The sequence below is a fragment of the Colletotrichum phormii genome (assembly GCF_030913505.1).
Source record: "Colletotrichum phormii strain CBS 102054 chromosome Unknown BDP81scaffold_1, whole genome shotgun sequence".
NCBI classification, from domain to species: Eukaryota; Fungi; Ascomycota; class Sordariomycetes; order Glomerellales; family Glomerellaceae; genus Colletotrichum; species Colletotrichum phormii.
Genome location: NW_026851443.1, coordinates 1,797,384 through 1,823,049, shown reverse-complemented (window position 1 = coordinate 1,823,049; position 25,666 = coordinate 1,797,384). Strand labels below are relative to the sequence as shown.

At 52.4% G+C, this 25,666-nt stretch overlaps 8 protein-coding genes across 8 annotated transcripts; 4 read left to right on the top strand and 4 right to left on the bottom strand.

The window, feature by feature from the left end:
- Positions 1–1,239: 1,239 nt before the first annotated feature.
- Positions 1,240–2,271, top strand: BDP81DRAFT_8176 (HVA22 family TB2/DP1 protein). Its single transcript, XM_060596328.1, has 6 exons — positions 1,240–1,303; positions 1,382–1,485; positions 1,555–1,770; positions 1,832–1,857; positions 1,914–2,009; positions 2,060–2,271. Exons 2-6 carry the CDS (start codon positions 1,435–1,437, stop codon positions 2,166–2,168), a joined length of 498 nt encoding a protein of 165 aa, XP_060451728.1. The 5' UTR covers positions 1,240–1,303; positions 1,382–1,434; the 3' UTR covers positions 2,169–2,271.
- Positions 2,272–3,816: 1,545 nt separating this feature from the next.
- BDP81DRAFT_388584 (calcium influx-promoting protein ehs1) lies at positions 3,817–5,785 on the top strand (the record flags this gene model as incomplete). Its single annotated transcript, XM_060587148.1, has 2 exons — positions 3,817–5,056; positions 5,109–5,785. The coding sequence occupies 2 exons, from the start codon at positions 3,817–3,819 to the stop codon at positions 5,783–5,785; spliced, it is 1,917 nt and encodes a 638-aa protein (XP_060451727.1).
- Positions 5,786–6,346: 561 nt separating this feature from the next.
- Positions 6,347–7,052, bottom strand: BDP81DRAFT_8149 (uncharacterized protein). Its single transcript, XM_060596323.1, has 2 exons — positions 6,762–7,052; positions 6,347–6,667 (listed from the first exon to the last, which is right to left on the bottom strand). The coding sequence occupies exons 1-2, from the start codon at positions 6,888–6,890 to the stop codon at positions 6,476–6,478; spliced, it is 321 nt and encodes a 106-aa protein (XP_060451726.1). The 5' UTR covers positions 6,891–7,052; the 3' UTR covers positions 6,347–6,475.
- Positions 7,053–7,880: 828 nt separating this feature from the next.
- Positions 7,881–8,335, top strand: BDP81DRAFT_388582 (uncharacterized protein; the record flags this gene model as incomplete). The annotated part of the gene is made up of 3 exons (XM_060587147.1): positions 7,881–7,934; positions 8,015–8,150; positions 8,268–8,335. 3 exons carry the CDS (start codon positions 7,881–7,883, stop codon positions 8,333–8,335), a joined length of 258 nt encoding a protein of 85 aa, XP_060451725.1.
- Positions 8,336–8,990: 655 nt separating this feature from the next.
- Positions 8,991–10,433, bottom strand: BDP81DRAFT_444375 (small acidic protein family-domain-containing protein; the record flags this gene model as incomplete). Its single annotated transcript, XM_060591834.1, has 3 exons — positions 8,991–9,908; positions 9,969–10,276; positions 10,367–10,433. 3 exons carry the CDS (start codon positions 10,431–10,433, stop codon positions 8,991–8,993), a joined length of 1,293 nt encoding a protein of 430 aa, XP_060451724.1.
- Positions 10,434–12,165: 1,732 nt separating this feature from the next.
- On the bottom strand, positions 12,166–12,824 carry BDP81DRAFT_444374 (uncharacterized protein; the record flags this gene model as incomplete). Its single annotated transcript, XM_060591833.1, has 2 exons — positions 12,166–12,575; positions 12,671–12,824. 2 exons carry the CDS (start codon positions 12,822–12,824, stop codon positions 12,166–12,168), a joined length of 564 nt encoding a protein of 187 aa, XP_060451723.1.
- Positions 12,825–19,036: 6,212 nt separating this feature from the next.
- BDP81DRAFT_413170 (IGR protein domain-containing protein) lies at positions 19,037–20,157 on the bottom strand. The gene is made up of 2 exons (XM_060589274.1): positions 20,047–20,157; positions 19,037–19,985 (listed from the first exon to the last, which is right to left on the bottom strand). The coding sequence occupies exon 2, from the start codon at positions 19,977–19,979 to the stop codon at positions 19,290–19,292; it is 690 nt and encodes a 229-aa protein (XP_060451722.1). The 5' UTR covers positions 19,980–19,985; positions 20,047–20,157; the 3' UTR covers positions 19,037–19,289.
- A 234-nt stretch (positions 20,158–20,391) lies between these two features.
- Positions 20,392–25,429, top strand: BDP81DRAFT_8057 (SNF2 family domain-containing protein). The gene is made up of 4 exons (XM_060596311.1): positions 20,392–20,763; positions 20,814–24,041; positions 24,097–24,538; positions 24,597–25,429. The coding sequence occupies exons 1-4, from the start codon at positions 20,694–20,696 to the stop codon at positions 25,168–25,170; spliced, it is 4,314 nt and encodes a 1,437-aa protein (XP_060451721.1). The 5' UTR covers positions 20,392–20,693; the 3' UTR covers positions 25,171–25,429.
- The last annotated feature ends 237 nt before the right edge of the window (positions 25,430–25,666 follow it).

Below are 25,666 nucleotides of genomic sequence, written 5' to 3'. Positions count from 1 at the left end.
AATGAAGAAGTCAACGTGCGCCGGTCAAGGACAAATGGGCTCGAAAGAAAAGAGGAGGCGTCGAGGTCGTGAGAGTTATCCGGAATCCCTGCAGCCTTGAAGAGCGCGGTGCGCCGTGGTGAGGGTCGAGATCTTAAAGGACGTGGTCGGGGGGGAGCAGGACCAGAAGCAGAGTGTGGATGTGGGAAATGTTTTGGGAGGCTTTCCACTGTTTTGTTGACTTGACAACCAAGGCTCGGCTGGTCACCTCCACTCAGGTCTTGTTCCAACGGATTGGCGTGGCTGGGCGACTCACGTGATGAGAAAGGCCAGTCATTGCAGCGTGTCACGGTGCGTGGTGCATCCTTCCATGACAGCGGATTGGACGGTTCCCAAACAATTTGGAGCAGCCAGTCCCGTAACAGCTTGGTCGTGTTTGTGTTTTCCAATTGGCCAGTGCGTCCGAGGAGTCTGTGATGTGGGGTCTGCTTACTTTGTCTGTTTCTGGACTTCTGGCTCTGGCGTCGGTACGTACAGACGCTACTTTGTTCCAAACACGCAGAGAAGCCACAGTCAGATCTGTCCACTCAGCTTCAAAGAGCAACAATACTCCGTACCTACCTCCATATTCCCGTCCGTAGGTACTCCTCTCCCAAGGTTGTCTCAGGCCTTGGTCGTCAGGCATCAACATCAAAAACCATAACAGCAAATGCAGCCAAAGCAATCCGGGCCCGAGTCTTTCCCCACCTTCGCTAAGGCAAGGGAGCTCGGGTGCTCTTATCTTATCTCACCAGGCAGGTTAGGTAGGTGAGGTGCGGACCGGCGGTGGCATCCGTCCAGTACGGAGTACCTACATACCCACCATACCCTGCCGTGCCCGCCAAAAACACACTCGCTGGCTGAAGACTCAAGACCGAAATCTGCGAAATCTGACACCATCCGAGCCATGGCCACAGAAAGTACCCGCTAACACGAAGGACATGGATCCCAGGGCAAAGTTGCCCGGCACAAAAAGTCGGTTGCAACTGGGAGCTACAACAAGCTGCGCCGTGCTCACTTCGTCTCGTGCTTGTGCCCCTCTCCAAACCCCCATTAGCCCCGACTGAAGCTCGACGCAAAGGCACCCAGACCATTCCTACTGGCCAGATCTGCACACGTTACGTCGTCATCCGGCCTTTTCCCTTTCACCTGCTAATTCCAACACAGACACAAGGTCACTCAACCCCATACTTTCAGTAATTTTGTCAAGAACCTTACATTCTGACATCGTCAACAGCATCTCGCGGAACTTTCGCAACCTACCCACATCGCTCATCAAACCACTGTCAGTTCCCGCTGCCCGCATCGAGTCCTCCTGCGTCTCCTTTGTTGCAACCTGGCCTGGTCCTAACCCTTATCATAGCGCATTAACGCACAGCTTTTGCTACCCAACCAAGCTTCTATTCAGCCGTCAATATGTCTGCCCAGGATCGCGTCCAGAACTATATCGGCCAGCTCGACCGTGAGGTAACTAAGCCTGCGCCAGCTTCTACAAGACGTTTGTTACACTCTTGCTAACTCGGATGTCTGCGATAGCTGTCCAAGTACCCCGCCTTGAACAACATCGAGAAGTCGACCAACGTTCCCAAGGCCTACGCCGTCATCGGCGTTGCTTCCCTCTACTTCTTCCTGATCATCTTCAACTTGGGTGGTCAGCTCTTGACCAACTTTGCCGGCTTCGTCATTCCCGGTTACTACTCCCTGAACGCCCTATTCACCGCCAGCAAGCAGGATGACACTCAGTGGTTGACAGTATGTTTGCAACTCTCCCCCGCAGTCATCGACGCACAAACCTTACTAACCTCGATTCTAGTACTGGGTCGTCTTTGCCTTCTTCACGTCAGTTTCTCTCCGGCCCGTCGTAGACCTTCGAAGCTAACATATATATACTACAGCGTTGCTGAGAGCCTTGTCAACGTTGTCTACTGGTTCCCCTTCTACTTCACCTTCAAGTTTGTTTTCCTGCTGTGGCTCGCTCTGCCCACCTTCCGGTACGTTCCGTTCGATCCGAACCGCGGTGGCTTCCGCTAACTGGCGACAGTGGTGCTGAGGTTATCTTCAACTCCTTCCTCTCCCCCATGCTCGCCAAGCACTTCGCCGGTGCCTCCACCGCTTCCGGCCTCCGCGCTCAGGCTGGTAAGGCCGAGTAAGTGCGCCCTAGCGCCAGCTCATCAAATAGGTTGATTGCCTTGAGAGATCCGCCTTGGAAGAGTTATACAGCTGGCCCGGCTTCATCCCAGTGGTAATCGCAAAGCTAGTCAAATGGACGTTATGCAGCGACCTAGAGCACAAAGAGGACGGGATGGAGTGTCAGAGGCTAGCATTACCACACTATAAGACAACGGTGATGGCTTGTTTAGGTTTGGTCGGGGGCTCCAGGAACGCGAGAGCCACGACGAACGGTTGAACCAGTTCCTGTTACCCAACTAAAGTTACTGTATGCTACGGAATACGGAGTCAATGACTTCTGCAATGGACTAGAGACAGTACTCGATGCTAAGAAACTATCGTGCGACATGCGTTGCCACCGTCTTGAGGTCGTTCCCTTGGTGAAAATGTGGAAACATGTCGCAAGCGTTGTGCGGGATTAAGAGTGGTGGCTTCGAGACAAAGAGATAGTCAAGATGCGCGATACATGTTTCTTTTGTCATGGGCAACTAAAGCAACAAGCCGTCGAGTGGGCATCTTGCATTAAAGTTGCTAGACCCTGACATAGACCGCATACCAACACTGCGGCTCAGCGTCGTACAAGACCGTCTTGCATGCGTATAGGTAGTCGAGTCAAAAACTGTGGAGGCCGTAATAGGAACGATGATTCGAACATTTCTCATACCAGCCGGCATATCATTGCTGCTGCCCGTTGTCATTTGTTGCCCCATTGACGCAAGAATCCGGGTTGGAATTGCTGCACATCACCGGAACAACTCAACGGAGCAGCAGCAAGGTGACATATTTGGAGCAACCTGCAGCGTTCCTGATCCCATGACTCTCGGCCTCTTTTCGCCTTCTGTTGCAGAAAAGCGGTTCAATCAGCTGGCTAGACCTTGATGTCGAGCCCGCCAGCGCAGGATGTGGTGTAGCGTGAACTCTGAACCAGCAGATTCAATCATTCAATGGAGAGTGAGCGGGCGGCTGCCAAGTTCGCCGCCGCCTGGTCCATGAGCACAAATACCAACCCGCCATAAGGTACCTTAGCCTTAGGGGGGTTTTCAGGGACCTTTGGCGAGGGTAGCCCCAGCGGGCTGGCCGAGAATCCCGAGACGTGGAAACTGGAAAGGGGTCCCCCACACTTTCCGGGTTGAACCCCTTGTTCCTACATCGACTCTGCGGGATCTCCAGCGCGTGTTGGCCGTTTAGAGCCGGCTTGGGAGGGCGTGTGCCTGTAGCCCGCCTCTCAACTGTTTGGGATGTGAAACTCGTAAAACGACAAAGGCTGTTTATCCTCCCTTTCTGAATTCTCCAAGTCCAACTCCGCCATACCTCGACAGCCTTCGTTTGCCCGTTTCTCGTCGACGGCCTTTTCCGATTCTCTAACCTGTTTGGTAGCCTCGTTTCCGCTTGACAGGCTGCACGACGACATTCACTCCGCCGATAGACGCGCTTTAATGGAATGAACCGGTGGATACGGCCAAATTGCGACCTAGGATAACGACATATCGACGCTCGCTGAGCCTACCTATCCAACATTCCCGCCAACACCCGGATTGACCGACTCGCCGGCGAAAGCTTACCATAGCGAGCGGCGTCTCGGCAAGAAGAGATTCAAAGGCATCTGCCCCCGGAGGGCATGTCCACACAATGCAGCTCAGCCCTTTGCAATCGCGACTGGCGGCCTCGCTGATTGCGTCGCTGCTGCTCATCATCCTCTATTATCTTCTATCTACGCCCACCTTCGCCCTCGCCGCGGAATTGAGCGGCGCCACACAGCCAATCCTCGACGATGTTCAATTCGACGACACCCTCGAGCAAAGAGGCAGCCTCGAGCCAACGTACGAGCCCGAATTCACTGCCTTCGATCGCAGCATCATTGGACGAGCACCTGCCGGTGTGACGGGTCTGACGAACAATGTCAAAGTCAACCGTAATGTACCGGGGAATTCGACGCAGAGTTTTGTCTTTGAGGCTATCACAATCTTTGCCAACTTCTTCGATGGGACGGACGAGGCGTTCGTGGTAGAACCTCGCGAGGGCAGCAATGAGTCCATCTCACCGGAGCTAGTCAGCATCGAAGGCGTCAAGCCAGAGGACGAAGAGCGCGGCCTACGCCGCAGGCAAGCTCAGGGAAGGACCGTGTACATCTCAGCGACCACGTGTATACAGCCACAGCGTTCGGCGAACAACACGAAGGAGGACGCGCCACAAATTACAATGTATGTTTCGACGTCTCAGGACAATCAGACACCTGGGCCAGGGCAGAACTCTACTCTACAGAAGGCGATCGCCTTCGAAGAAGGTGCGGCAACCTTTAGCGTCAATGCGACGGGTGACGTCTTCATTGGCATAGGCGCACCCTCAAAGGATACTGACAAGTTTACGGGAGACTGGAACTTTGATGTCGCGGCGTCGACGGACGATTTCTTCCACAGCTTTGACGGAAATCCTGCCGAGCTTCTCTGGGTCGACAGTGACTCTAGCGCCGCACTCCTGACGACGCAGAACTTGACGACCTCTCAGAATGAGACTTTGATTCAAGAGATCATGGGGTCGGAGCTCCCATTCATCATGTTCGTCGAGAACCGAGAGCAGCCCACAACTAAAGGCGTTCGACGTTCCATGTGCGGACTGGAGAACTACGCCCAAATCGCTGCGAAAAAGGGTGGCAAGTTTGGCAACCTCGCCAGCACTCTCATGACTACGAGAGGCGCCGGGAACCTGCCAAAACAACAGTTCTTCTTCAATGGGCTCAACGCGAGTGCTCTTTACTCGGGTATCCTAGTGCGCACCAGCAACTCATCTTCCTCGAGAAAACGTCAAGATGGCGCTCAAAGTGGCGGCGGAGGAAAGGTATTCGAAGCCACGCCATTTGAAACTAAGGATGGTATGTATATGGTCACGGCGAAAGTGCTGATAGTTACTGACTCTGTGTTTAGGAGAGAACTGTAAGATCGTCACCGACCTCCAATTTTGCAACGAGACGGAATACGCTGTGCCCGCGAACTCCAACAAGATGAACATTACTCAGCTTGCGCATTTCTACGACAACTATGCTAGGGACATGTACGCCAACTTCCAGAAACAGCTTGCCCAGGTAGCCTGCGAGGCGCCAGCAGTACAGCAGTACTCCCTCGCGCGAAACTGCTCTGACTGCGAGACTGCGTATAAGAAGTGGCTCTGCTCGGTGACGATTCCGCGATGCGAGGATTTCACGAGTCCTACCAACTTCTCCCTCGTCAGGAACGTCAAACAGACTTTCCCGAACGGAACTCTACTACCAACTGATCAGCTAGCGAACTTTTCTCTCAGGGTAAATCAGCATTCGAGAAACCCCCTCATCGACGAGATGGTCGAACCAGGTCCATATCGCGAGATTCTCCCTTGCGCCTACCTATGCTATGACGTGGTACAAAGTTGCCCTGCGTCGCTGGGCTTCAATTGTCCCACGCCTGATGACGGCATCTTCAACTCAAGCTACGCGGAGCAGGGTGATGGCCTGACCTGCAACTACCCAGGTGCCGTGCACAATCCCTCTGGATCCTCATTGTTATCAGTTTCATGGGGTCTGCTTTCGGCTCTCATTCTTGGTACACTCGGCGCAGCCATACTCTAGGTGTTATGAGAAAGTGCGACAACACCGATCCCGCAGAGGGTGTTCATTTTTAGTAGATTGACGGCCGACTTTTGTATAATGGGTAACGGGCACGACGGGACAGTGTAATGAGGGTTTTCTGGATGAATTGCATGGCATCGGCGTTAATACACGACGTCTACTTTGAAGATGAGGATTAAGATGTCCTCATGTGTGTTCACGGCTGTATAATCCGTGGCGGAAGGGACTGTTAGAGGATTAGAGGGTTAGAAAATCTTGCAGACCATTCCCTCCCTCTATGTTCATACGTGAATCTCAGGAGGCCACCAAAATGGCCTTGCAGGAGTCTGTTCCAATGGTAGAGTACAGTATTATACATTTCGGGTACTGCTCAGATCGATTCCAAGAACGCATTTACTCCTGGAAGCGTCATCCGAGAGAGACTGCCTCGTGATGTCGCTCACGTAGTTCGCTGCCATCTTGAAAATATGGAGAATAGCACCAATAGATACTACTCAAGGGCAACCCCGTCTCTCTCGTGACGAACATCCAAGCGATGTCGTGTTTTCATGTTTCGCCCATGTCGACGACGTCCATCTCCATTTCTCGTGTCGACCTCGGCGTTCCTCAGTCCGTGTGGTGGCCGCAACGGACTCTTGTGTGTCTTTCTTATTGCTTTCTGATCCATTCTATTCGCCCTTAACCATGTCTTTAGGCCTTCGTCCCCTTCCCTGCCTGCAGCTCTGTGACCCTCGCCTCGAGACCCTCAATCTCTTGGCTCTTCTCGTCGCGGATCTCGTCTTGCTCAAGCTTCGTCCAAGTCCAGTAGGCGATTTGATATGTAAGGGTCGCCATCAGGAGGACTTTGAGGACGGGCCGGGTAAACGTTTTGTAAAAGTTTCCCTGTTCGTCGTGGTTTCTGTGTCAGCTTATCGGGCTTCTACCAAAAAAGGGAGTAAGAGCTGTCGCAGAAGGGTATGAATGGGGCCCCACGAACCACAATGGACGGCCTCTTTTCGCCATCTACTGATGTTGAGTAGAGTCGCGATGCTGCGTGGGGCATCTGTGTTGTGCGCTGGGAGTGAAGAGCTCTGCTTAGGATCATGGTGCTGCTGCGCGCGGCCATGATGGGCTGCGGTCTCGTTGGATCGGTCGTCGCTTTCGTTGCAATTCGTGCAGTTTGGGTATCCCGGTTCGTGCAGTGGGGGAGACAATCGCAAATGGCTTTCCTTCTCTAGTGAGGCGTGGTCGCAGATTTCTCCGTAAGTATCGTAGTTAATTCTCGTTTGTAGCTCGTAAGGTCCGTCCGTGTTCCCATGAGCTCTTCCGAAGACTCGAACAATTGCGCCGCGCCGCGCCGATCTGTGGCTGTGCGCGTATCCCCCGCATAACCCGGCAGCGCGTCGACCGCCCTACGGCATTGCGGATCCCGCTCTTGCCTGTGGCACAGCTGGCAATCATCAATGTGCCTTCAGCCAGGGGTCAAGGTACCTCATTCCAAAAGGCTCCAAGGTCCCCTTCTGATTGAGCGGCGCATTGGGCTTCGGCATCCCTGGCCCTGAACAGGCAATGGCCCCGTATGTCTTTTTGACGACACCATGTCCCGAACAATCAGAGGTTAGAGTGGAGGTGGTGGTGGCCGCCTGGAGGTCCTGAAGGGAGAAGAGCAATTCCCGTACGAGAGAAGCCCGGTACGAGAGGCCCGGTACGAATGGTACATGAGCAGTGGAGGGTCCGCGCTTAGCGGGTAGAGGTACCTACAAGGAAGCTAAGGCAGGTGAGTACGGAGTAGGTAATACGGCAAACCACCTTTACCACCTCCCCTCGTGGTAATTAGCTTCAACCGCTCTTATCCCGGAAAGCTCCCTCGCGCAATCTGTCCCTTCAACCAGCTTCCCTTCTCTTCTCTCAACACCGTTTCGACAATTCCGCCTCGCACACACGACCAAACACCACGTTTACCACTCACTATTCTCTACCAGCGCATTATATAACGAGCCAAACTTCGAAACCGAATAAACGAAAATAAGGGAGCAGACCACCAAAAAGTTCGCATCGAGCAGACCACATCGCCGTACCGCCCTTCATAACTTATCCACATACACACATCACCACAATGGTATGCAACTTCCAGTCCAGCCCTCGTCGCACCGCTACTTCAGGATCAATTGTTCTTCACAGGTCTTAGCTTCGTATTGGGAATACAAGCATGGCTCAATCGTGACTTTACTGACACTTCTTGATCCACAGGCGCAAACACCCCAACAGAGACGCGCAAACGCAAAGTTCGCCAAGGACAACGAGTCCCGCATGGGCAAGTCCGAAGATCAGATCAAGAAGCGCACCAAGGAGGCGACCAAGTCCCCCATCTCCCCCATCTGGCTCAGTGAGTAGTTCCCATCGACCTCTTGTCACCTCCCTTTGCGATCAGCTGCAATTCCCCTCTCCAACAAAGTTGTTAGCCGTGCTTGGAAGCATTAACTAATCCATCTTCTGCCTATAGTTCTCCTCGCCTTCGTTGTCTTTGGCGGTATCGTCTTTGAGGTCCTCTCCCGCATGTTCGGCTTCTAATTTGGCCCGACCGATGTTCGTACTCAGTCACAAAAGTCAATGAGGTTGTGAGCGAGACAAAGTCAGCACAATAGGGCAGGCTGCCCGAGCAGTGTGGTGTATTCACACTCAGTTCTTCCAAGCAAGCCTCCTTTATGGACTTGAGCTCAAAACACAATCGCAACACGGCAATGGTTGGAAGGGGGCGATGCGGTCAGACAAGACTTAGCCCACTCTCCCCTTGACGACAGAGAGGGAAAAGGGGGAGAGTATTCGTTTTCCTGGAACACTTGGAGATCCAGCCCACAACCCCAGACAGCACCTTGCTTCCAGTGGTGGGAACAAGTCTGTACAAAAACAAGCCACATGTCGCTTTCTTATCGTTGATGGGAAAGCAAAGAAACCACCCGATTACCGGCGTACTGTATTTGAAGTTTTCCCGTTCATTTCATTTTTCTCTTCCTTTCAGAGGCAGCTGGTTGATAGCAATCTCCTCGATGAAAAGCAATTCACTTTTTATTCTACATGAAAAAGACTTTTTTGGTTCCCTTTTTGGTCCTGACTATACTGCCTCATGAACATGAACGCCAGAGCTATTAACAAAGCCATATGAACACAGCTACAACAACGTATTGGGTCCACACCAGCTTCCTCATCTTGAGAAAGACCGACCAGCTTATGCGCCGAGACCGCGACGCTGGCTGCCAGCATCGTACTTCATGTGCACACCAGTCTGGAACTGCTGTTCAAGTTCCTGGGTGATCTTGTTGATGTCACGCTTGCCCTTGGATCCGGAGGCCTGAGAAGCCGCAGCCACACCACCCTTTCCGCCGCCCAGAAGACGCATAAACTTCTGCTGGCGGGCCGAGCCTCCTCCCAGCTGTCCGACATCCCACTGCTCAGCAGCAGCAACATTGTCGGCAGCAGGCGCCTCGGTCGTCTCCTCCTTCTTCTGCTTCTTCTTGTCCTTCTTCTCCTTCTTGGACTTCTTGCTAGGGGTCTCCTCGGCAATGGCGACACCGCCGTCGGATTCGTCCTCGTCCTCCTCCCTTGAGCGCTTGCGCTTCTTGTCGGACCTCTTGGACTCCTTGACCTCTTCCTCGGCCTCCTCCACGGCCTTGGACTTCTTGCTCTTCTTCTTGTCCTTCTTCTCCTTCTTGGCAGGGGTTGGCTCCTCGGGCTCGGCAACCTCCTCAACCTCCTCCTCAACCTCCTCGACCTTCTTGCTCTTCTTTGACTTCTTTGACTTCTTTGACTTCTTGGGCTTTTCCTCCTCCTCGTCGACCTCCATCTCCTGTTCCTGGGTGATGGCTCTGGCCTCGCTTTCGGCGCGGAGTTGTGCGCTGGGGTTTGGTGACTCGGGTTCCATGTCGACGTCCTCGTCTTGTTCGACAGCTGCGCCGCCCTTGGTCTCTTCCGCCTCTGAGTCAGAATCGGAATCCGAATCCGAATCTGAGGAAGAAGAAGATGATGATGATGATGAGTCCGAGGAAGTATCGGCGTCTGAATCGTTCTCGTCGTCGTGGATCTTGAGATCTTCGTTCTCCTTCTTCGCAGCCAGGACCTTCTTCTCCGCTTGCTCGGCAGCGTTCTTCTACAGAACCACATTGTCAGTCACTCGTTTTCCCGCCGCCATCCCATTTCGTGGACTTACCTCTCTCTGTTCAGCCATGACTGCGTGTCTTACGCGCGCCGCCGCAGCCTCAGCCATGAGCTTCTTGGCCTGAGCCTCGAGCTTGTCGGCCCGTCTCAACATGCGGTTGAACCGCTTCTCGTCCTTGTTGTCCTTGCGCGCCGCCTTCTTGGCCTTGTCGGCGGCCTGGCGAACTGGATCCTGCCATTTTGCGGCACGCTGGACGTTGGCCTTGCGCTCACGCTTGGCTGCCGCCTTGAGCTGCTTCTTCTCCTTGTTGGCGGCCGCACGTCTCTCGCGCTGGTTGCGTTTGCGCTCGATCTTCTTTTCTGTGAGGAAACGAATTGGTTAGCTATGCCGGGTGCAGATTATGTCGGCGAGTGCCGGCGCGCAAAGCGGCTTTGGGTTCGCATTCTTACCCTTGCCCTCAGCCTGAGCCTTCAGGTCCTCAGCGCTCCGAACCACGACCTCTTTGATTGGCGCCATGTTGTCCCGATTGCGTTGCGATGCCAGGTGTTTGGGTTTCTCGAGTGGTGTTTCAGTGGACCGGGCGGCTGTCCCTCCAGAATCTGGCAGAAGTGGCTGGATATTTTTTTTTTAATTCTGCCGGGCTGCGATCGACTGGTGGAGATGTAACGATCAAAAAAATCTGGGCGGGATCCGTTTGTGCCAGGCGGTAAGAGACGACCTTGATGCTAGATCCCTGCAAGGTGGGGTTGTCGATTTTGTTCGATGGACCAGTCTGGGAGATACGTACCGATTTTAGGTCCCTGGAAGCTTTGACCTGCCTTATCCGGAGTGATGGGACAGGATCTAGACTACGGCCCCTCTTTTCCCGTACCGCCGAGGCCCGAGTTACCGGCAGTACGATGCTCCAAGACTCTGGAACTGAACATTTCCGACTATTCTGCAGCTGTATACTCAGACATGGTCTACAGCTAATTCGTGTTTCCATCATAGGTATAGCTTTCACAGGGGTACCTACGCGCCCGCCCTTTCGCATGCAAACGATCGTGTTCCTGGCGTCAGTCACTTCTCTACACTGCCGCTGCCAGTCTCACACCCGCAGCCTGCCTTGACGCCTCCTACGAAGCTCTTAGGCATATACACCATCAGCCAAGGCTGCCTGGCGCGGGACGTCGCGACTAAATCATGCATACCTTACGCCAAGACCTGTCGCCACGCGCTTCGACTTACACGAGATTTCAAAGGTTGTTCAGCCCGGCTTTAGATAGAAACTGCCGTGTCTCGGCGGTACTCTAATGCGTGCTATACATTATGAGAAACATTCGGCTGCACAGCTTCAAATATCGACTTTAAACGTAGGCATGCATCTTGTTTTGGTGTTCAGACGACGGCGTGCCTAACGGTGTGTTATATGATGCAAGTCTAGCATGTCAACTAGGTACTGACAAGTGTGGGTAATGCCTTGGACAGAGTAAGGTACACTCATCATATCCGGCTTGGGCCTATCCCCTTGGAATAGACATCTCAACCTCTCGAGTACAGGCCTGCAGCTGGGTTCCTAGGTCTTGTGAAGGCCAGCGCACTACTGTCGCTGTGCCTCACAACCCGGCCACCGCTCTACATCTTCCTTGCCTCCCCCTACTCCAATTCAGACCTCTCCTCGCCTAGCTTAGATAACTGCGTGTAAGTGGCATCTGCAGCATCTGCAATCCCGCCCTTATGTCGGCTCCAGAGCGAGGCAGAGATAGCAACGTTTACTGTTTCATTGCCGAGATACTTGAAAGTTCTGAGCGGTTTTGCCATTGATAGCGAAAAAAAGAAAAAAAGTTGAGAGTAGTATCTAGTACAGAATCCGTCTTGGTGAATCTTTACTGTCGTATCTTCGTCTACCATTAGATCCCAGACCCCCGTTGAACTCCATGCTAAGAAAGCCAAGGAGCTATCTATTCCTCCACATAATTACATCCATCTTTCATTCCTTTCATAAAGACGAAGTTGAAAACAGGATGAGTGGTGCAAGGAAAAACATAAACAAGTAAGAAAAGAAGAGAGGTGAAAATTTAGGATCCAACCCGTGGACGAATTAAGAATGTCTTATGCGCCCCGTCTCTCCCCCACCTTTTGTTTGCTAAATCAGCCCAACCCAATCCAAAACGCCTGTCTCCATGTCCAGACTATCCCAAGTGCTCGCAACTAGCGTCTAGAACTTGTAATCAGCGGGAGTGAAGTGAGTCTGTGGGGGAGAATTCCCTTACCGTCTACGATGCCCCTGGTTTACGTCCCCGCCCTGGTCGTAATCCAGATAGTACGGCGAATCACCACCATAGTAATAATCCTCCCCGCCACTACTCCCGTAACTCGCAGGCGCCGCCGGCTGGTACGCCTCCGTATAGCTATTGCCGTAGTTGGTCATGTAATACGGGTCCTCCCTCACGTAGTCGTCGCGGCCGCTGCCCCGGCGGCTCTCGTGCTCGTGGCCCCGTGTGATGACGTGGTTCATGTTGATGCTGCCCCAGGGAAGCCCAGACTCGGTTCCCTCTTCCGCGCCGCCGCCGCCGCAGGGCTCGGAGGAGCCTGAAGCGATTTCGTACGTGTTCTTGGCGTTGGACTCGTTGTCTGCGTCGCGGTCTGCCTTTTCCTTGCTATCTTGGTTCTTCTTCCCTGTAGTTTCCTGTGTTAGTTGGGCTGTCGTGTTGGGCTTCTTTCGAGGAAACCCCTATTCGGTGGATCTTTTGGTTTGAGAGTGAATGACGTACTGAATTTGCGTTGAGCCAGTCGATTTTGAATGCGCCTGCGCTCCTCGGGGTCTGTGATTTCTGCCCAGTCGTCGTTCTTTGACTTTGACTTTGATTTTGAGGAGTGCTGCTTCTTGGAGCTTGGTTCTGATGATTTTGAGGCCTTGGATGACATATTGTGGCTGTTCCCGGGCTTCAAACTAGCAAGTGTGGTCTTTGCTCTGCGGTTTTGCAGCGGCTCGAGAGAGAACTGCGGTCACCTGGCCGTGAGAGGATGCCAACTCTTGCGAAAGTGTTCTTAGATCTCTCGTAGAACCGAGTTTATGAGCTAGTGATTCTATGAACACAGCAATGCAAGGCTGACACGGCTACAAGCTTTGTTAGATGAGCTTGAAAACTAGTCCGACGTATTACACTTACAGCCCAGTTTCGCTTGTATTAGAGAAGAGAGTCCCTTGCGTAGATGATCTTAACACTGACTTGGTATAGACCAAGAAAACTTCTGAAGGGTAAGGCGGGTGTGGAGTATCAAAGCCTTGTGGGGGATGGAATGGCAGTATTGCGAACAGGGTGTAAGTGAAAGTCTATGTGTGATATTGCCTGTCTGTGCTAACAGCATCGCCACCAAGCTAGGGAAGAAGCCTCACTCTTATATCGAAACCCAGAATATCCAGGCCACACACTGCGAAAAGCCATGCTACCTTGGACAAGGGAGAGGGAGTGTTCGTACCAAAATTCTGGAGCACCCACTTTCGACGGGGGCATCCCAGGACAGCCTCACGTAACGAGCAGGGCAGATTCGAAAGCAAACCAAGACGCGGTCAGTCGCCCGTGGCTTCCGCGTCGTGACGCAGGACTATGCAAGCCGCCATCAAGGAATGTGCAGAATAAGATTCCCAAGTCTGAGCACAGACGGGGCGGAACACCCCTCCTCTGCCTCCTACATGGATCCCATCAAGCCGTACCCGCAAAGGGGCGGCAGACTACGGGAAGGGAGTGCGAGGAGTCCACGACACCGGGACGAGTTACGGGTGGGGGGTGTGTGGCAACGGCAACGCAGCAGCAAACTAGATGGGGACGGGAGTTGACAGGGGCAGCGACGAGCTGAGGAGGTTGACAAGACTAGAGACCAGGATACTGGTGGAAGGGAAAAGACACAGAATGTTTGACGCGCAGCAGAGCATAGCACGGGAATGAGGCACCGGGTCGGTGAAGCCCGGAGGAGGGTGGATAATCCCCGGGGCGCCGTCCAGAACGATCTTGGAAGGGCCAATGAGAAGCCCTTGCGATGGATGCCTACGTCCCTGGACACGAAATACGATGAGCCAGTGTGGATAGAGATATTGGACGTCCAAAGGGCAGAAGTCGCAATGACTTCCGCGCGTCAGCGGGTTCAAAATGTGCCATTGATCTAATAAGGAACCAGTCCAAGCCAAGACGAGGCAGATGACCAAGTACTCAAGGAGGAGGGATCCGCAAGTTCCACGTGGAATCGCTCCGGTAGGTAAGGCTTCGAATAGGAACCGGGGCCCGGAGTGGAGGCTGGGAGAGGCCGGAGGGAGGAGAGATGAGACGGGGCAGAATAAGCGAGCAGGGCCCCGGCGACGTCGAGGACGATTGCGAGGGCTCTTCGTCTTCTGAACTACGTATTGAAGGGGGGTAGCTTCGTGAAGTTGGTACGTCAGGAACTACGTAGACAAAGACGAGATTCTCACCCAAAATCAACTTTGATGATGGGCGAGTGGGTTGTCACTCTCGAACCAAGCTTTCGCAATCTGTACATGGTTACATGTATCTCTGGGCAACGCAATGAGAAGAGCTCAAACGCGCTGGAGCAGCTTTCGGCCAGCATCTGGCCGAAAGATTGGGGAATCGACAGCTCCAAGTTTGCCATCAGCCCTAGGTCGATAATTAGAGTGTGCCCAATCGCCCAAGAGCAGCGTTGTTGCTTGTGCCTGACGTGCGTGTAAACCAGGGGGGTGCGGGGGGGATTTGAGCTGCATGGCATGCGGATACAGTTTAGCTACTCGCGGCCGCGTAGCTGCGTGTTGACCTTGATTGATAGGACACCTATCACCCGGTACTGGATGCCACACCCATTCTCGATGAATCGAGGCGTCTCCCGCGCAGTCCCCGACCCCAAACCATCTGGTCAGACAGCTTTTGAATGCAGCCATAGCAAACTAGGCCGAGGCCTGCGCCCGTTATCCAAACTCCTCCAGCAAGGCGAGCATTCGGATCAGAGGCATCTCAAAGCTCGGACTTGGTCGTCGAGAAAGGGTGTCGTTGTCCATATGATTGATGAGTCGTAGCTTGAGGCCCTTAGGGACGAAGGACAGTAACCGATCTGCAGTCTTTCGCGCAGCTTGGAGTTTGACACCCTCGTTTTGTCAAAGGTACGTGAGTGCTGACGAAACGGCATGGCGTGTAATTCGTTCGCGTCTGACAGAGGCTGGCCCTGGTGCGCCAGACAAATGAGTCACTCGTAGAGAGCTGGCTCCGGTTTTTCTTATTCCCGTTCGACATTGGCCTCTTGTCTGGGCGAGGTAATAAGCGACGGCCAGTGTACGGAGTAGCGTTGGCTGCGTAGCGTCTTTCCAATCCTTCGAGACGCCGTCTGCGGCCCACGTTCCGAGGGAGGGGAGCGTGCGAAACATCCCGACTTGCCTACGGAACGGTGAGGATTAAGCTTATTGATAGACCCAGGAATTGCCCCTAACGGCCCTCACAGAAGCAATGTTGCGAAAAACACTCGGTTGGTCCACTCCCGATATTAGACCGTCGCGTCAAATGGATTCGTACGGCAGGTTTCTGCCGTGGCTTTGGCTGCCCTCGTGACCGTAAGATCCTGAAAATATCTCAATTGATCAATCAAATCGCTGCGTTATTTCCCGTCCTGAATGTCAGGTGTCGTTGGACGGCAGGCTGGCGCCGGGCGCATATGCAGTGTAAATTCCCGCTGTCGGGTGTTCTTGGGAAGAGCCAAAAGCCTCAATGTTGTTTGGAAACTCAATGGCTGGTCTATTACGGAGTACCTACGTTAGGCGTGGAAAGCAATGTTTGATTGGCGTGATGGCATCAAGGTGGGTCTCGCTGTCTCCTTCCTCGTCAGTCATTGAACACTCCTTCCCTTCCTCCCTTCACTTTCTGATTCAGTAGTCCAAGCCCAGACTCCTTCTCTTCTTCATTTACACTCTATTTACCTAGTCATGTCGAGAAACCCCCGGGGCAGGAGTCTGAAATATCTCGAATGTAGGTACTCGATCTTAAGGACGGCTAACACGTTAATCGGTCCGGAGTGCACCGAGCAGCTAAGATCCATCTTCCCAGTTTCTAACAGTTCGTTCTCTTAACCAGTGGAGATGAACTACGAAGCATCTCGGATGAACTACTAGCTGATGAGTTTAATTCCGAGAAGCATGGGCTTTTTCTTTGAATATGTCATCTTGACACAGCGAGCTTCTGGAAGAACATCCCAGCACTTGTTTAAATCAAACCCTTATTTGTTAGTGTACTTCGTAAGGTAGGTCGCTGATTTGACAGATTGCGTGGCTTAGCTGACGAGTCGTCTGCGACCCGGGGACTTATGCAGTGGACTTCAACATGGGAGCCCAGACCATACTATCGCCCTGGCGGAGATGGGCGGCCGGTTGAGCGGGACTGATTACGCCGCCGTCGTCAAAATTGCTGTGCATTTATCCGTGTTTACTTAACCTTACTGTTGGGTCCAACGATCCCAAGAACTTGCAAAAGCGGAAAACCATCTTCTTGAGTTCTTGCGCGCGGTCAATCCAACCGATGTGACAGTGTTGCAGATGAGGTGCCCTCCTCGATCCTCGGTGACTCAAAATGGCGTCCCACGAGCTTGGTCTCAGCCGTGCAGCTCGATCTAAGGCATCTGCCTAGAAGGCTTGCATTGGGACAACCATTCAGAAAACGCCACAAGTTAAGAGACTCGCTCATTGCGACCATCATAGCATAACGGCAATATTTGGGTCGTATGCGTATCTGTCTTTAAGGTAGTTTACCTGCTATGTGTGTGCTTCCATGCTGAAAAGAGTCTAACGGCGATTTCTGCCTGGAATTTGAAATCAGAGTCCGTCACGAAGCAATAATCTCGACTCTGACAAGTCAAGAAACTGGCAGTGTGACACCTGGCACCCTCTCGTAGACACCGCCAACTCTTTCCCTGGGTGCCGTGACCGGTTCCCGTACCCGCTTATAGGTCTGCGAGGCCGACAGCATATCTTACGATAGATGCGTTGCAGTCAGCATTGCTACTGGTGTGGCGCACGATGAAAATAGCATGGTGTTGTTGCTATGCCATCTTTGGCAGCTTCTTTCGAGGTTCGAACAGATGCATATGGAGAGCTTGTAATTAGAAAGGCGTGTCCTATCACAAGGTGCGTCATGAAGGATAGGTAAGTAGTGAAAGAGTAGGTATATGTGCCATTTGAATCGATATGTTTACTTTACACGCCATATGGCATACCGAGCTCAGGGTTCTCGCCGCCCAGAAGCGTCAACGCCTTCAGCCAACATCGCCGAAGCTTGGATGATAGCAGACATCTCATTGGCTCATGGTGTCAATTTGATGAAAGCAAGTACCTTCGTACGGTTCATCCTGTAAATGGGTGGTTCCGAATTGAGACAGCTCTGGCCTCGGTCATCACTTTCTTTTACTCTACCTTCGGTATTTCAACACAACTATGCAGTGCACAAGCTTCGTATAGTCAACTGCATACTGGTTCAAAAAGTACATCCTCACAAAAAAATACCACATATTCAGTTGTCGGCGCGTATCCGCCATAGGCACCGACTCTCAACGTCACAAACAGCCAGTTGCTACGCCGTGATCTTGCATCATTTAGGAATCCATTGCATACGGCGAACAGGGAAGTTTCAGCAACTGATGAAGTATTGGCCTCGCCCAAAAACAGGCAGAGGCTGGGTGGACTACATCTCGGGGTGGTACTCGAGACTTCGAAATCAAATCGGACTGGGTGCACCTTCAACTTTCACAACCGAGCCTTTCTCACCGTCAGACTCATTCGACATGCGAAGCTCTAGGTATGGCAGTTCCAACTATCATCTACCCCATATTTACAAAATTGGTGGTTGCAAGTCTGCAGAATTGTGGCTTCAGCCTGCATGAGGTTGACTGAGTACATGTGGTCGAGCACAGGGGCTGCCCGGTTGCAATCCACGAGAAAATGTGCCTCGCTGATAACAAAAAACCGCCTTGGGCTTGACGACTTGATCAAGAAGATGTTAGGACAAGTTTTCCCACCAACCTTAATAGCTCTGAAGACAAGCCTTGCTGAAGTCCACCACCGTCGCGCAGACAAACGCCTCAAATGCGGTTCTCGCAACCGTATGTTTACGACTGGTATGATTTGGGCTAGTCTGTTCGAGGTAGAGCAGCCACGTTCAGCCCTACAGAGCGTGGGCTCTTTCAACTGGCTATGAAACCGAATCTGTCCCGACTGTATGGAGCTCCTTATTTGTTACAAGGAACAATTGGAAGATCTCGCAGGCGCTAGGTACCTTTCGATCGAGGGGCTACAGTTGATACTCTTAGTATGTCCTTGTTGTGAGAGCTTCTTAGTAATGGGTATGCTACATCACTTACAGCCTTGAATGTCGTAACAACCTTTCTTCCAATGACCACAACCTTAGTATGACACGTCTATCTGAACAGGAGGAATGTTGAAGGTTGCTTATGCTTGAGTGTTGAGGTTAGTTTACGCTATTAGCAGTGCATCAAGTAAACAGTCGGCAGCGTCCGTCGATACACAGCACCTAGCGGCCCACGAACGATTACGGGGACTACTACAATACCACCAAACAGCTTGAGCTTCTGAGAAGACGTGTTACAGTCTCGAGTTTACCTCGTTGTTCCCCTCAAATTCCAGAGTATGCGTGAAAGAACTCAGCTGGCCAGCTGAGAGAGTAAGCAACCTGAAAGTTAGCCCGACACCTCACGAGTCACCCAGGTATCAGGGCTAGAGAACCAGGCATTTGCTGCATAGACTCAGCTTGTCCCTGATCAGCTCGTTTGACTCCCGCTGTCTGCGTGTTACCACGGTCCACAAGTAAGGGGCTGAGCCACGGACTGGTCACGGGAGGATTGGCTGTTATCCATCTTCACGTTTCGACAACGGCATCTACGCGGCAATCTTTTAATCTGCATGACCGCAAGTGATCAGTTTGCGAGACTAACACAAGTCTAATGATGGCTGTTCATGGCACACTGTTGATGGTCACCGTTCAGCTTCGATGCAGTTCTCTCCAGTGTGGCCAAATGAGCATACAAGTTATTCCAAGCTCAGCCTGTCAGACCAACAACTCATGTACCTAACGTCGTAGCTCATGCGCTAGCAATAGGTTAGCATCGTGGTTACGAGCATTCTCTTCCAAAATAGAGAACTGGGACGAATCGGAGGGCGAGCTGCTCGTCAGTCACGCTAACAATATAAATGGAGAAGCTTCAGATGATTCGACTTGAATACCCAGACAGTCGATGATCGCTGTCCATTTTTCAACCTCGTATCGTACAAGATCTAGGAATATAGTACAGTTGGTGGTGCCAAGTGGTGTGAGGCTGGAAAACGGGACAGTCGCGCAACCCCTAATCGATTTATCGTAGACCCTGAGCCTCCCTCTCGGCTTTGCGCGCGGCAATGCGCTTCCTGAAGCGAGTCTCTGCCCTTCTGCGCTCACCTCCATCCACCTTGTGACCCTGCTTGTGCTCCCACATGCCCTCTGACACGACGACCTTCGCGCCCGTGCCGGCCTTCAGGGGCAGTGCGCTGGGACCAGAGATCGTGTGCGAGCCGCGAACCGTGTATCCTGACGGCCTCGTGAGCTTTTCGATGGCTGCGTTGCTCACGTCGGTGCTCACGTCGGTGCTCGCCGGCACGTTGACGACCAGCTTCTTGTCTGTCTTGGGGTCGCGCACGACCTTCAGGTACGCCTCCCCGTTCTCCACGTGCTTGAAATCGCCGCCGGCACCGAATGCACCCTTCCTGTATCGATCAAGCCAAGTGAGGAGGTAGCGTCGCGTCCGTGGCGGTTCCAAGCCAAGCTCTCTGAGTTGTGTCGAGGAGAGGGTGAAGAGAGAATCCCATGTCGGGAACTTGTCGACGTGCTGGCTCAGGCCGCGGCCGAGAACCTTGAGGAGGGTCGGGACATCGGGAACGAGGGGTATCGGTGACGGAACGGCGGGATTTTCTCTCGTCTTATGAAGCCATCTGGCCTGGCACGTCGGTGCGACGGGGGCCTTGTGGAGGAAGGGGCTCAGAAATTGCTGGATCCGTGGCGCTCTCATGTTGACCTGTGGGAAAATCAGTACCAATTGAACGTTGTGTGCAGAGATACTGGGCGAATTGACATACTGAATGGACAAGTGAGCTTCACAAGCTAGATGCTTGGCCAATTTCGAGCTTGCGTGGGTGATGTCGTCGAAAATCAATGGGTCTCGCGATGTTCCTCGACTGCTGTCTCCCAATTTTTGTTCCGACAGACGCTAAGGATCGGGATAACTTTGCCTTAGGTAAGCTGATCAGCTCGAACGGAAGGAGCCCGTGCATTATGATCTGACCGCCTTCCATATTGGCTCCACCCTGTCACCCATGCTGTCATGGTCTGCCGAGGGTCGTTCTGCCGGAGAAGCTCCACAAAATTAGCAGTGCCCCTCCATCTGTCGCGCTAAAATCCAGGCGTCTTTGGAGGCAATGCGACGCGACTTTGCCTCTTACTGCCTGCTTATCGATTAAGCTAGGTACCGAGGAGCTTCCTTCCTTCCTTCCATGCCCGAGTCGCATGTTGCACTTTACCTCACTCAACTTTTTCTCTTCTTCCAATATTTTCTTTCCAGAGACAACACAATAATCACATACAAACCACTCTCTGATTTCCTTCGTCTTCCCGGTCTTTTCTGCCTGTTCATACAGTTTCGACAAAGCAAGCATGTCTCCAGCTTACACTTAAGGCCCGATGAAGTCGTTGATAAGAGTGTGAGCAACAGTGATCAAGATTAGACATGGCTCGCACAAAGCAGACAGCGCGCCGCTCAAAGCCACTCCCAATAACCACTGCGATCTCATTTCATGGTCTGTTGAATTTAACCTGGAAGCACGCATATTCTGACTAATCGTCTTAGAACCTTGGCCGGTTGACTTTATTCACCAACTGCAGAACCTCCCATCCAACGATGAGGCTCAAACCCAAGACCATGATGCGACTGAGCCATCTGCGAAACGAGTGAAGCGATCGCACGAAGATGTGAAAGCACTCCTTGTGGCTGAGGAAGAACTGGAGTTTGTGCGAAAATGTCCCGAGAAAACACTTCCCTTCACTCGATGCAATGTCGGACCCCATTTGCACCTATTCTCAGACAAATCGAAGGAGTTCAGAATTGCCTCTCGCGTCAAACGACCAGTTCCGTCGATCAACGTCTCTGTCGCAACCCATTCAAATTCCATCACTCAGCGTCTGACAGTTTGTCTGGATGTCTTTGCCAAGAAACGGGAGAAGACTAATGGCGAAGGCGAAGTCTGGGTGGCACTTGATGTCGCTCTGCGCCCTCAAGGAGATTTTCTCTCTGTGGTGTTTTGCTTCAAGCTCTATTGGAATGAAACTAAGACGCCATACAGCTGGTTGCGATCTGTGAATGAGCGCCATATTAGTCAGAGCATCCTCGATACTTTTCTACCTGACGAAACCGCCTCATCCGCCTCAAGTTCGAAACAACAGAGCTGGTCCCCATTGGACTTTTATGAGGCAGCTCATGTACCACCTGCCGAAGATAAGACCGCGCTATCGATCGAAATATCCGAGTTGACAGCCAAACTCTATCCTTACCAGAAGAAGACAATTCAATGGCTTCTCAGCCGAGAAGGTGTTCGCTGGAAGGAGGCAAGCGTGGACTCAGTCTTGAACATCGAGGAGCTACCTATCGTCTCAGATACCGATATCGCACATAGCTTCCGCAGAGCTCGAATCGAAGGGGGATTTGGACAATCCTTCTTCATCAGCGATCTGTACCATGTCGTCACTACCGACCTTACAGCTTTTCAGCAAGCCGAGCGGGACATCCGAGGAGGTATCCTAGCTGAAGAGATGGGCCTTGGCAAGACTCTCGAAGTCATCGGCCTGGTCACGCTACATCGCCGACCCCCGACCGATAGTTACATTGTCACGCGAGAAGGTGAAGAGCTTCTGACAAGCGGCGCAACTTTGATCGTTACGCCAGAGTCATTAAGGAACCAGTGGATTGCGGAGCTTCAACGACACGCACCTCACCTACGAGTCAAGTTCTATCCGGGTCGCAAGAATGTCAACTTTGAGACTGAGGATGATCTCCGTGCTGACTTGGCTTCATACGATGTGATTATCACCACATACCCAGTCTTATCGGCGGAGGTACACTTTGCTATGAAGCCCCCTGAGAGATCTCGGCGCCAAGAGAGAAAGTACGAACGTCTAGTGTCGCCCCTGACGAGAATATCCTGGTGGCGTGTCTGTCTTGACGAAGCTCAGATGATTGAGGGCGGAGTGAGCGGGGCAGCTGTCGTCGCAAGAGTACTGCCCCGTGTCAACGTTTGGGGCGTTACTGGAACACCGGTGAAGAACGACGTCAAAGATCTCCACGGTCTGCTCAACTTTTTGCGTTACGAGCCCTATGCATCGTCTACACAGATTTGGAGAGCTCTCACAGAGTCACACAAGCTTCTTTTCAAGTCTCTGTTCGGCAGTATTGCCTTGCGCCACACTAAGCAACTTGTCAGACACGAGATCACTGTGCCGCCACAAAAGCGATACGTCATTACGTTGCCCTTCACCGCCGTGGAGGAACAATACTATGGCGAGATGTTCAAGACTATGGCCAAGAATTGTGGACTAGATCTTCTTGGTGCCCCTGTGAAGCCCGACTGGACACCAGAAAAGAGCGAGACTGAGATGCGGGCGTGGCTTAACCGTTTACGACAGGCAGCTCTCCATCCTGAAATCGTTCAGATACGCGGCACTGGTCGAAAAGTCGGACCTATGCGGACAGTCGACGAGGTCCTGGATGCTATGATTGAGCAAAGCGAAAACGACATTCGAGCCGACCTTCGTGCCTACCTACAGGCCAGACTTACACGCGGTCAGATGCTCGAAAACAGTCCCAGGGTCAAAGAGGCTCTCGAGATATGGGAGAAGGTCAAGGTGGATGCCATGGATCTTGTCGCCGAGTGCCGACAGGAGGTGAAAGCTGTCGTGGGTACGCTGTCAGGAGAGGTTTCTGTCGCAGACCGAGGAGGGGACGACAGCGATCAAAATGAAGCCGATGAGGGCGCGACAAATGCTCTCGTTGGCGAAGCCCGCACCAAACTTCGACATGCTCTGGAGGTCCTTCATAAAGCGACATTCTTCTGTGCAAACGCCTTGTTTCAAATCAAGAGCAATACGGACATGACTGAACCGGATTCCGATGACTTCAAGAAGTATCAGCAACTTGAAGACGACGAGTATAGCAAGGCTCAGGAGGTCCGACGAGAAATCCTTTCGGAAAGTCATGCCAGAGCAATGTCACTTATGAATAGTCTGGGACGCCAAGCCGAAACACAGTCTTTCGTCGAAATTCCAGAACTAACGTTGAGTGGGCCGAAGGGACTGGAAAGCGCCCCGACGCTTGACACATTGGAAGAACTATATGGTGTCCTCAATGAGCAGGCAGATCGCATTGATGAATGGAGAGAGGCTCTCATCGGTTTGCTCTGTCAGGCACTGATCGATGAAGAAGCGGAAAATGAGGTCACGGGTGAAGAGTTCACCGACTCCACGCAGATCCAAGAGGAACTTATCGTCCATGTGCAAATCCTGCGTGCCGCCATTGCTGATCGCCAGGACGCCATCTCAGGGCTTGAGAATGCGTTGGTTCGGCATGAGACCAACGTTTCACTGACTGCCGCAGGGAATGGAGATGGCCCAGCCCCAGAGAAGTTCCTGGCTCTCAATGACGCCAGAGATTCAGTGAAGCCGTCCCCAATTAGGCATGGCTCACTTCGTCGTGCTATTGCTGAGTTGCGAGGTATTGCCTCAAGACTACCAAAGGATGGCGGCGGCCGGGCAAGCCTTGAGCACGGGATTGTGATCAAGCAGATTCAACAAACACAGGCGCACATCACCGCTCAGACTAAAGCGACTACAGCTTTGGAACGGGAGACCGACCGTTTCACAAGTGCAATGAATGCCAGAGTTGAGTACTACCGACAATTGCAAGCAGTGTCAGACAGTGTTGCCCCCTATGAAGGCCTCAGTGATGGACAGGCCGTAGCTTCTTGCATCGCGAGCGAGAAAAATTACCGCAGGAAGCTAGACTCTTCAAAGGCGAAGCACAGATATCGTGAGTTCTTCCCAATACGTTCGTCCTGATTTGAACTAAAGAAATGTCTTTCTAGTGCTGAATCTCAAGATGGACGGCGGAAAGTCCAACGAGCCTCGGATGTGTATCATTTGCCAGTCAAACTTTACCATTGGAGTTCTGACAGTGTGCGGCCACCAATTCTGCAAAGAATGCATAAAGCACTGGCATAAGGCTCATCAGAATTGCCCAATGTGCAAGAGGAAGCTTCGACTCACCGAACTCCATGATATTACTCTCAAGCCCAGAGAGTTGAAGTTACACGATGAGACTCCAGTTTCTGCTTCGCTCGGAGTGAAGAAAGATGAGATTGCCAAGGCAAATGGCATCTACTCTCAATTCAGCACTGAAAAGCTTGCCCAGATCAATGATATTGAGTTATTAAAGATGTCCTTTGGAACAAAGGTCGACTCGATTGTCAGACACATACTATGGCTGAGGGAATCGGATCCTGGTGCCAAGTCTGTCATCTTCACCCAGTAAGTCCAATAACATGATGACCTCCTTAAGTCTCTCCACTAACACTTCACTTTGCAGATACAAGAGTTTCCTGACAATCCTGGGCGAAGCATTCAACCGCTATCAGATCGGCTTTTCCGCAATCGACAGGCCCAACGGTATCATGAAGTTCCAGAATGATGCTAGCATTGAGTGCTTCATGCTCCATGGCCGGGCAAACTCGAGTGGGCTCAACCTTGTCAACGCCAGCCACGTCTTCCTGTGTGAGCCGCTGCTGAACACTGCGCTCGAATTGCAGGCGATTGCTCGCGTTGACCGCATTGGACAGAAAAATGAGACAACGGTATGGTTGTATTTGATTGAGGGGTCGGTGGAGGAGTCGATCTACAACCTGTCGGTCAAGCGACGCATGGAACACATGGGTCAGAAGTCCAAAGGAAAGTCCAAACAGTCGACTCCAGAGGTGCAAGAGCCCACTTTGGAGGCTGCCAACACTTTGGAGCTAGAGCAAGCTCATCTCAACCAACTAATGAGTAAGGATAAGAATGCAGGCGAGGCGGTTGCGACTGATGATCTCTGGGAATGCCTATTTGGGCGTGTGTCCCGGCGTATTACATCAAGCGTTGCAGAGGAGATTGTTAATGAGGACTAAGCTGTCCTTCAATCTACGGGACAGAGAGCCAGCAAGTATAATGTTTGGTCAGAGAAGAACGAGGCAACGCAGGTTATGAGGCGTTTGGTAGGCTTGGTTTGGAGGGACACCAGTGGTCGTATTGGCACCAATTTGCGGGTAGGGATTCTCAATGTTTGAGTATAGACAACTTCCATCGAGACATGGTCGCGGCGAAGCCCGCTACTAGGCTAGATTACAACACAATTGACATTCAAGATCTTACACTTGAAGAATGGAGAGCTCCAAATTGAGTGATCGCCAGCATCCCAAACCTAAGCCAACTTGCTTCAGGAATGCCGTGTTAGGCACGTCTATGAGTAACTGAGCTAAGTTCAAGGCACCTTACCTCAAGCATTTAGGGGTTTCGTGGTTCAGGGGCCTGTCCCCACCACAACTGGCGCCAGGTGCTGCGGGGACCTTGTTGGAGAATTAGGTCATAATTGAACCCCGGGCTGACAGACAGGCGACCAGCATC

What these genes read in the sequence shown, in the direction of transcription:
- BDP81DRAFT_413170 (XM_060589274.1), bottom strand. Translation starts at nt 19,979, where the DNA reads ATGAGAGCGCCACGGATCCAGCAATTTCTGAGCCCCTTCCTCCACAAG.
- BDP81DRAFT_8176 (XM_060596328.1), top strand. Translation starts at nt 1,435, where the DNA reads ATGTCTGCCCAGGATCGCGTCCAGAACTATATCGGCCAGCTCGACCGT. An exon ending in GTCGTCTTTGCCTTCTTCAC is followed by an intron (nt 1,858 to 1,913) that starts GTCAGTTTCTCT and finishes TATATACTACAG; the next exon opens with CGTTGCTGAGAGCCTTGTCA. An exon ending in CTCGCTCTGCCCACCTTCCG is followed by an intron (nt 2,010 to 2,059) that starts GTACGTTCCGTT and finishes AACTGGCGACAG; the next exon opens with TGGTGCTGAGGTTATCTTCA.
- BDP81DRAFT_8057 (XM_060596311.1), top strand. Translation starts at nt 20,694, where the DNA reads ATGGCTCGCACAAAGCAGACAGCGCGCCGCTCAAAGCCACTCCCAATA. An exon ending in CACTGCGATCTCATTTCATG is followed by an intron (nt 20,764 to 20,813) that starts GTCTGTTGAATT and finishes TAATCGTCTTAG; the next exon opens with AACCTTGGCCGGTTGACTTT. An exon ending in AAAGGCGAAGCACAGATATC is followed by an intron (nt 24,042 to 24,096) that starts GTGAGTTCTTCC and finishes ATGTCTTTCTAG; the next exon opens with TGCTGAATCTCAAGATGGAC.
- BDP81DRAFT_8149 (XM_060596323.1), bottom strand. Translation starts at nt 6,890, where the DNA reads ATGGCCGCGCGCAGCAGCACCATGATCCTAAGCAGAGCTCTTCACTCC. An exon ending in AAAAGAGGCCGTCCATTGTG is followed by an intron (nt 6,668 to 6,761) that starts GTTCGTGGGGCC and finishes CACGACGAACAG; the next exon opens with GGAAACTTTTACAAAACGTT.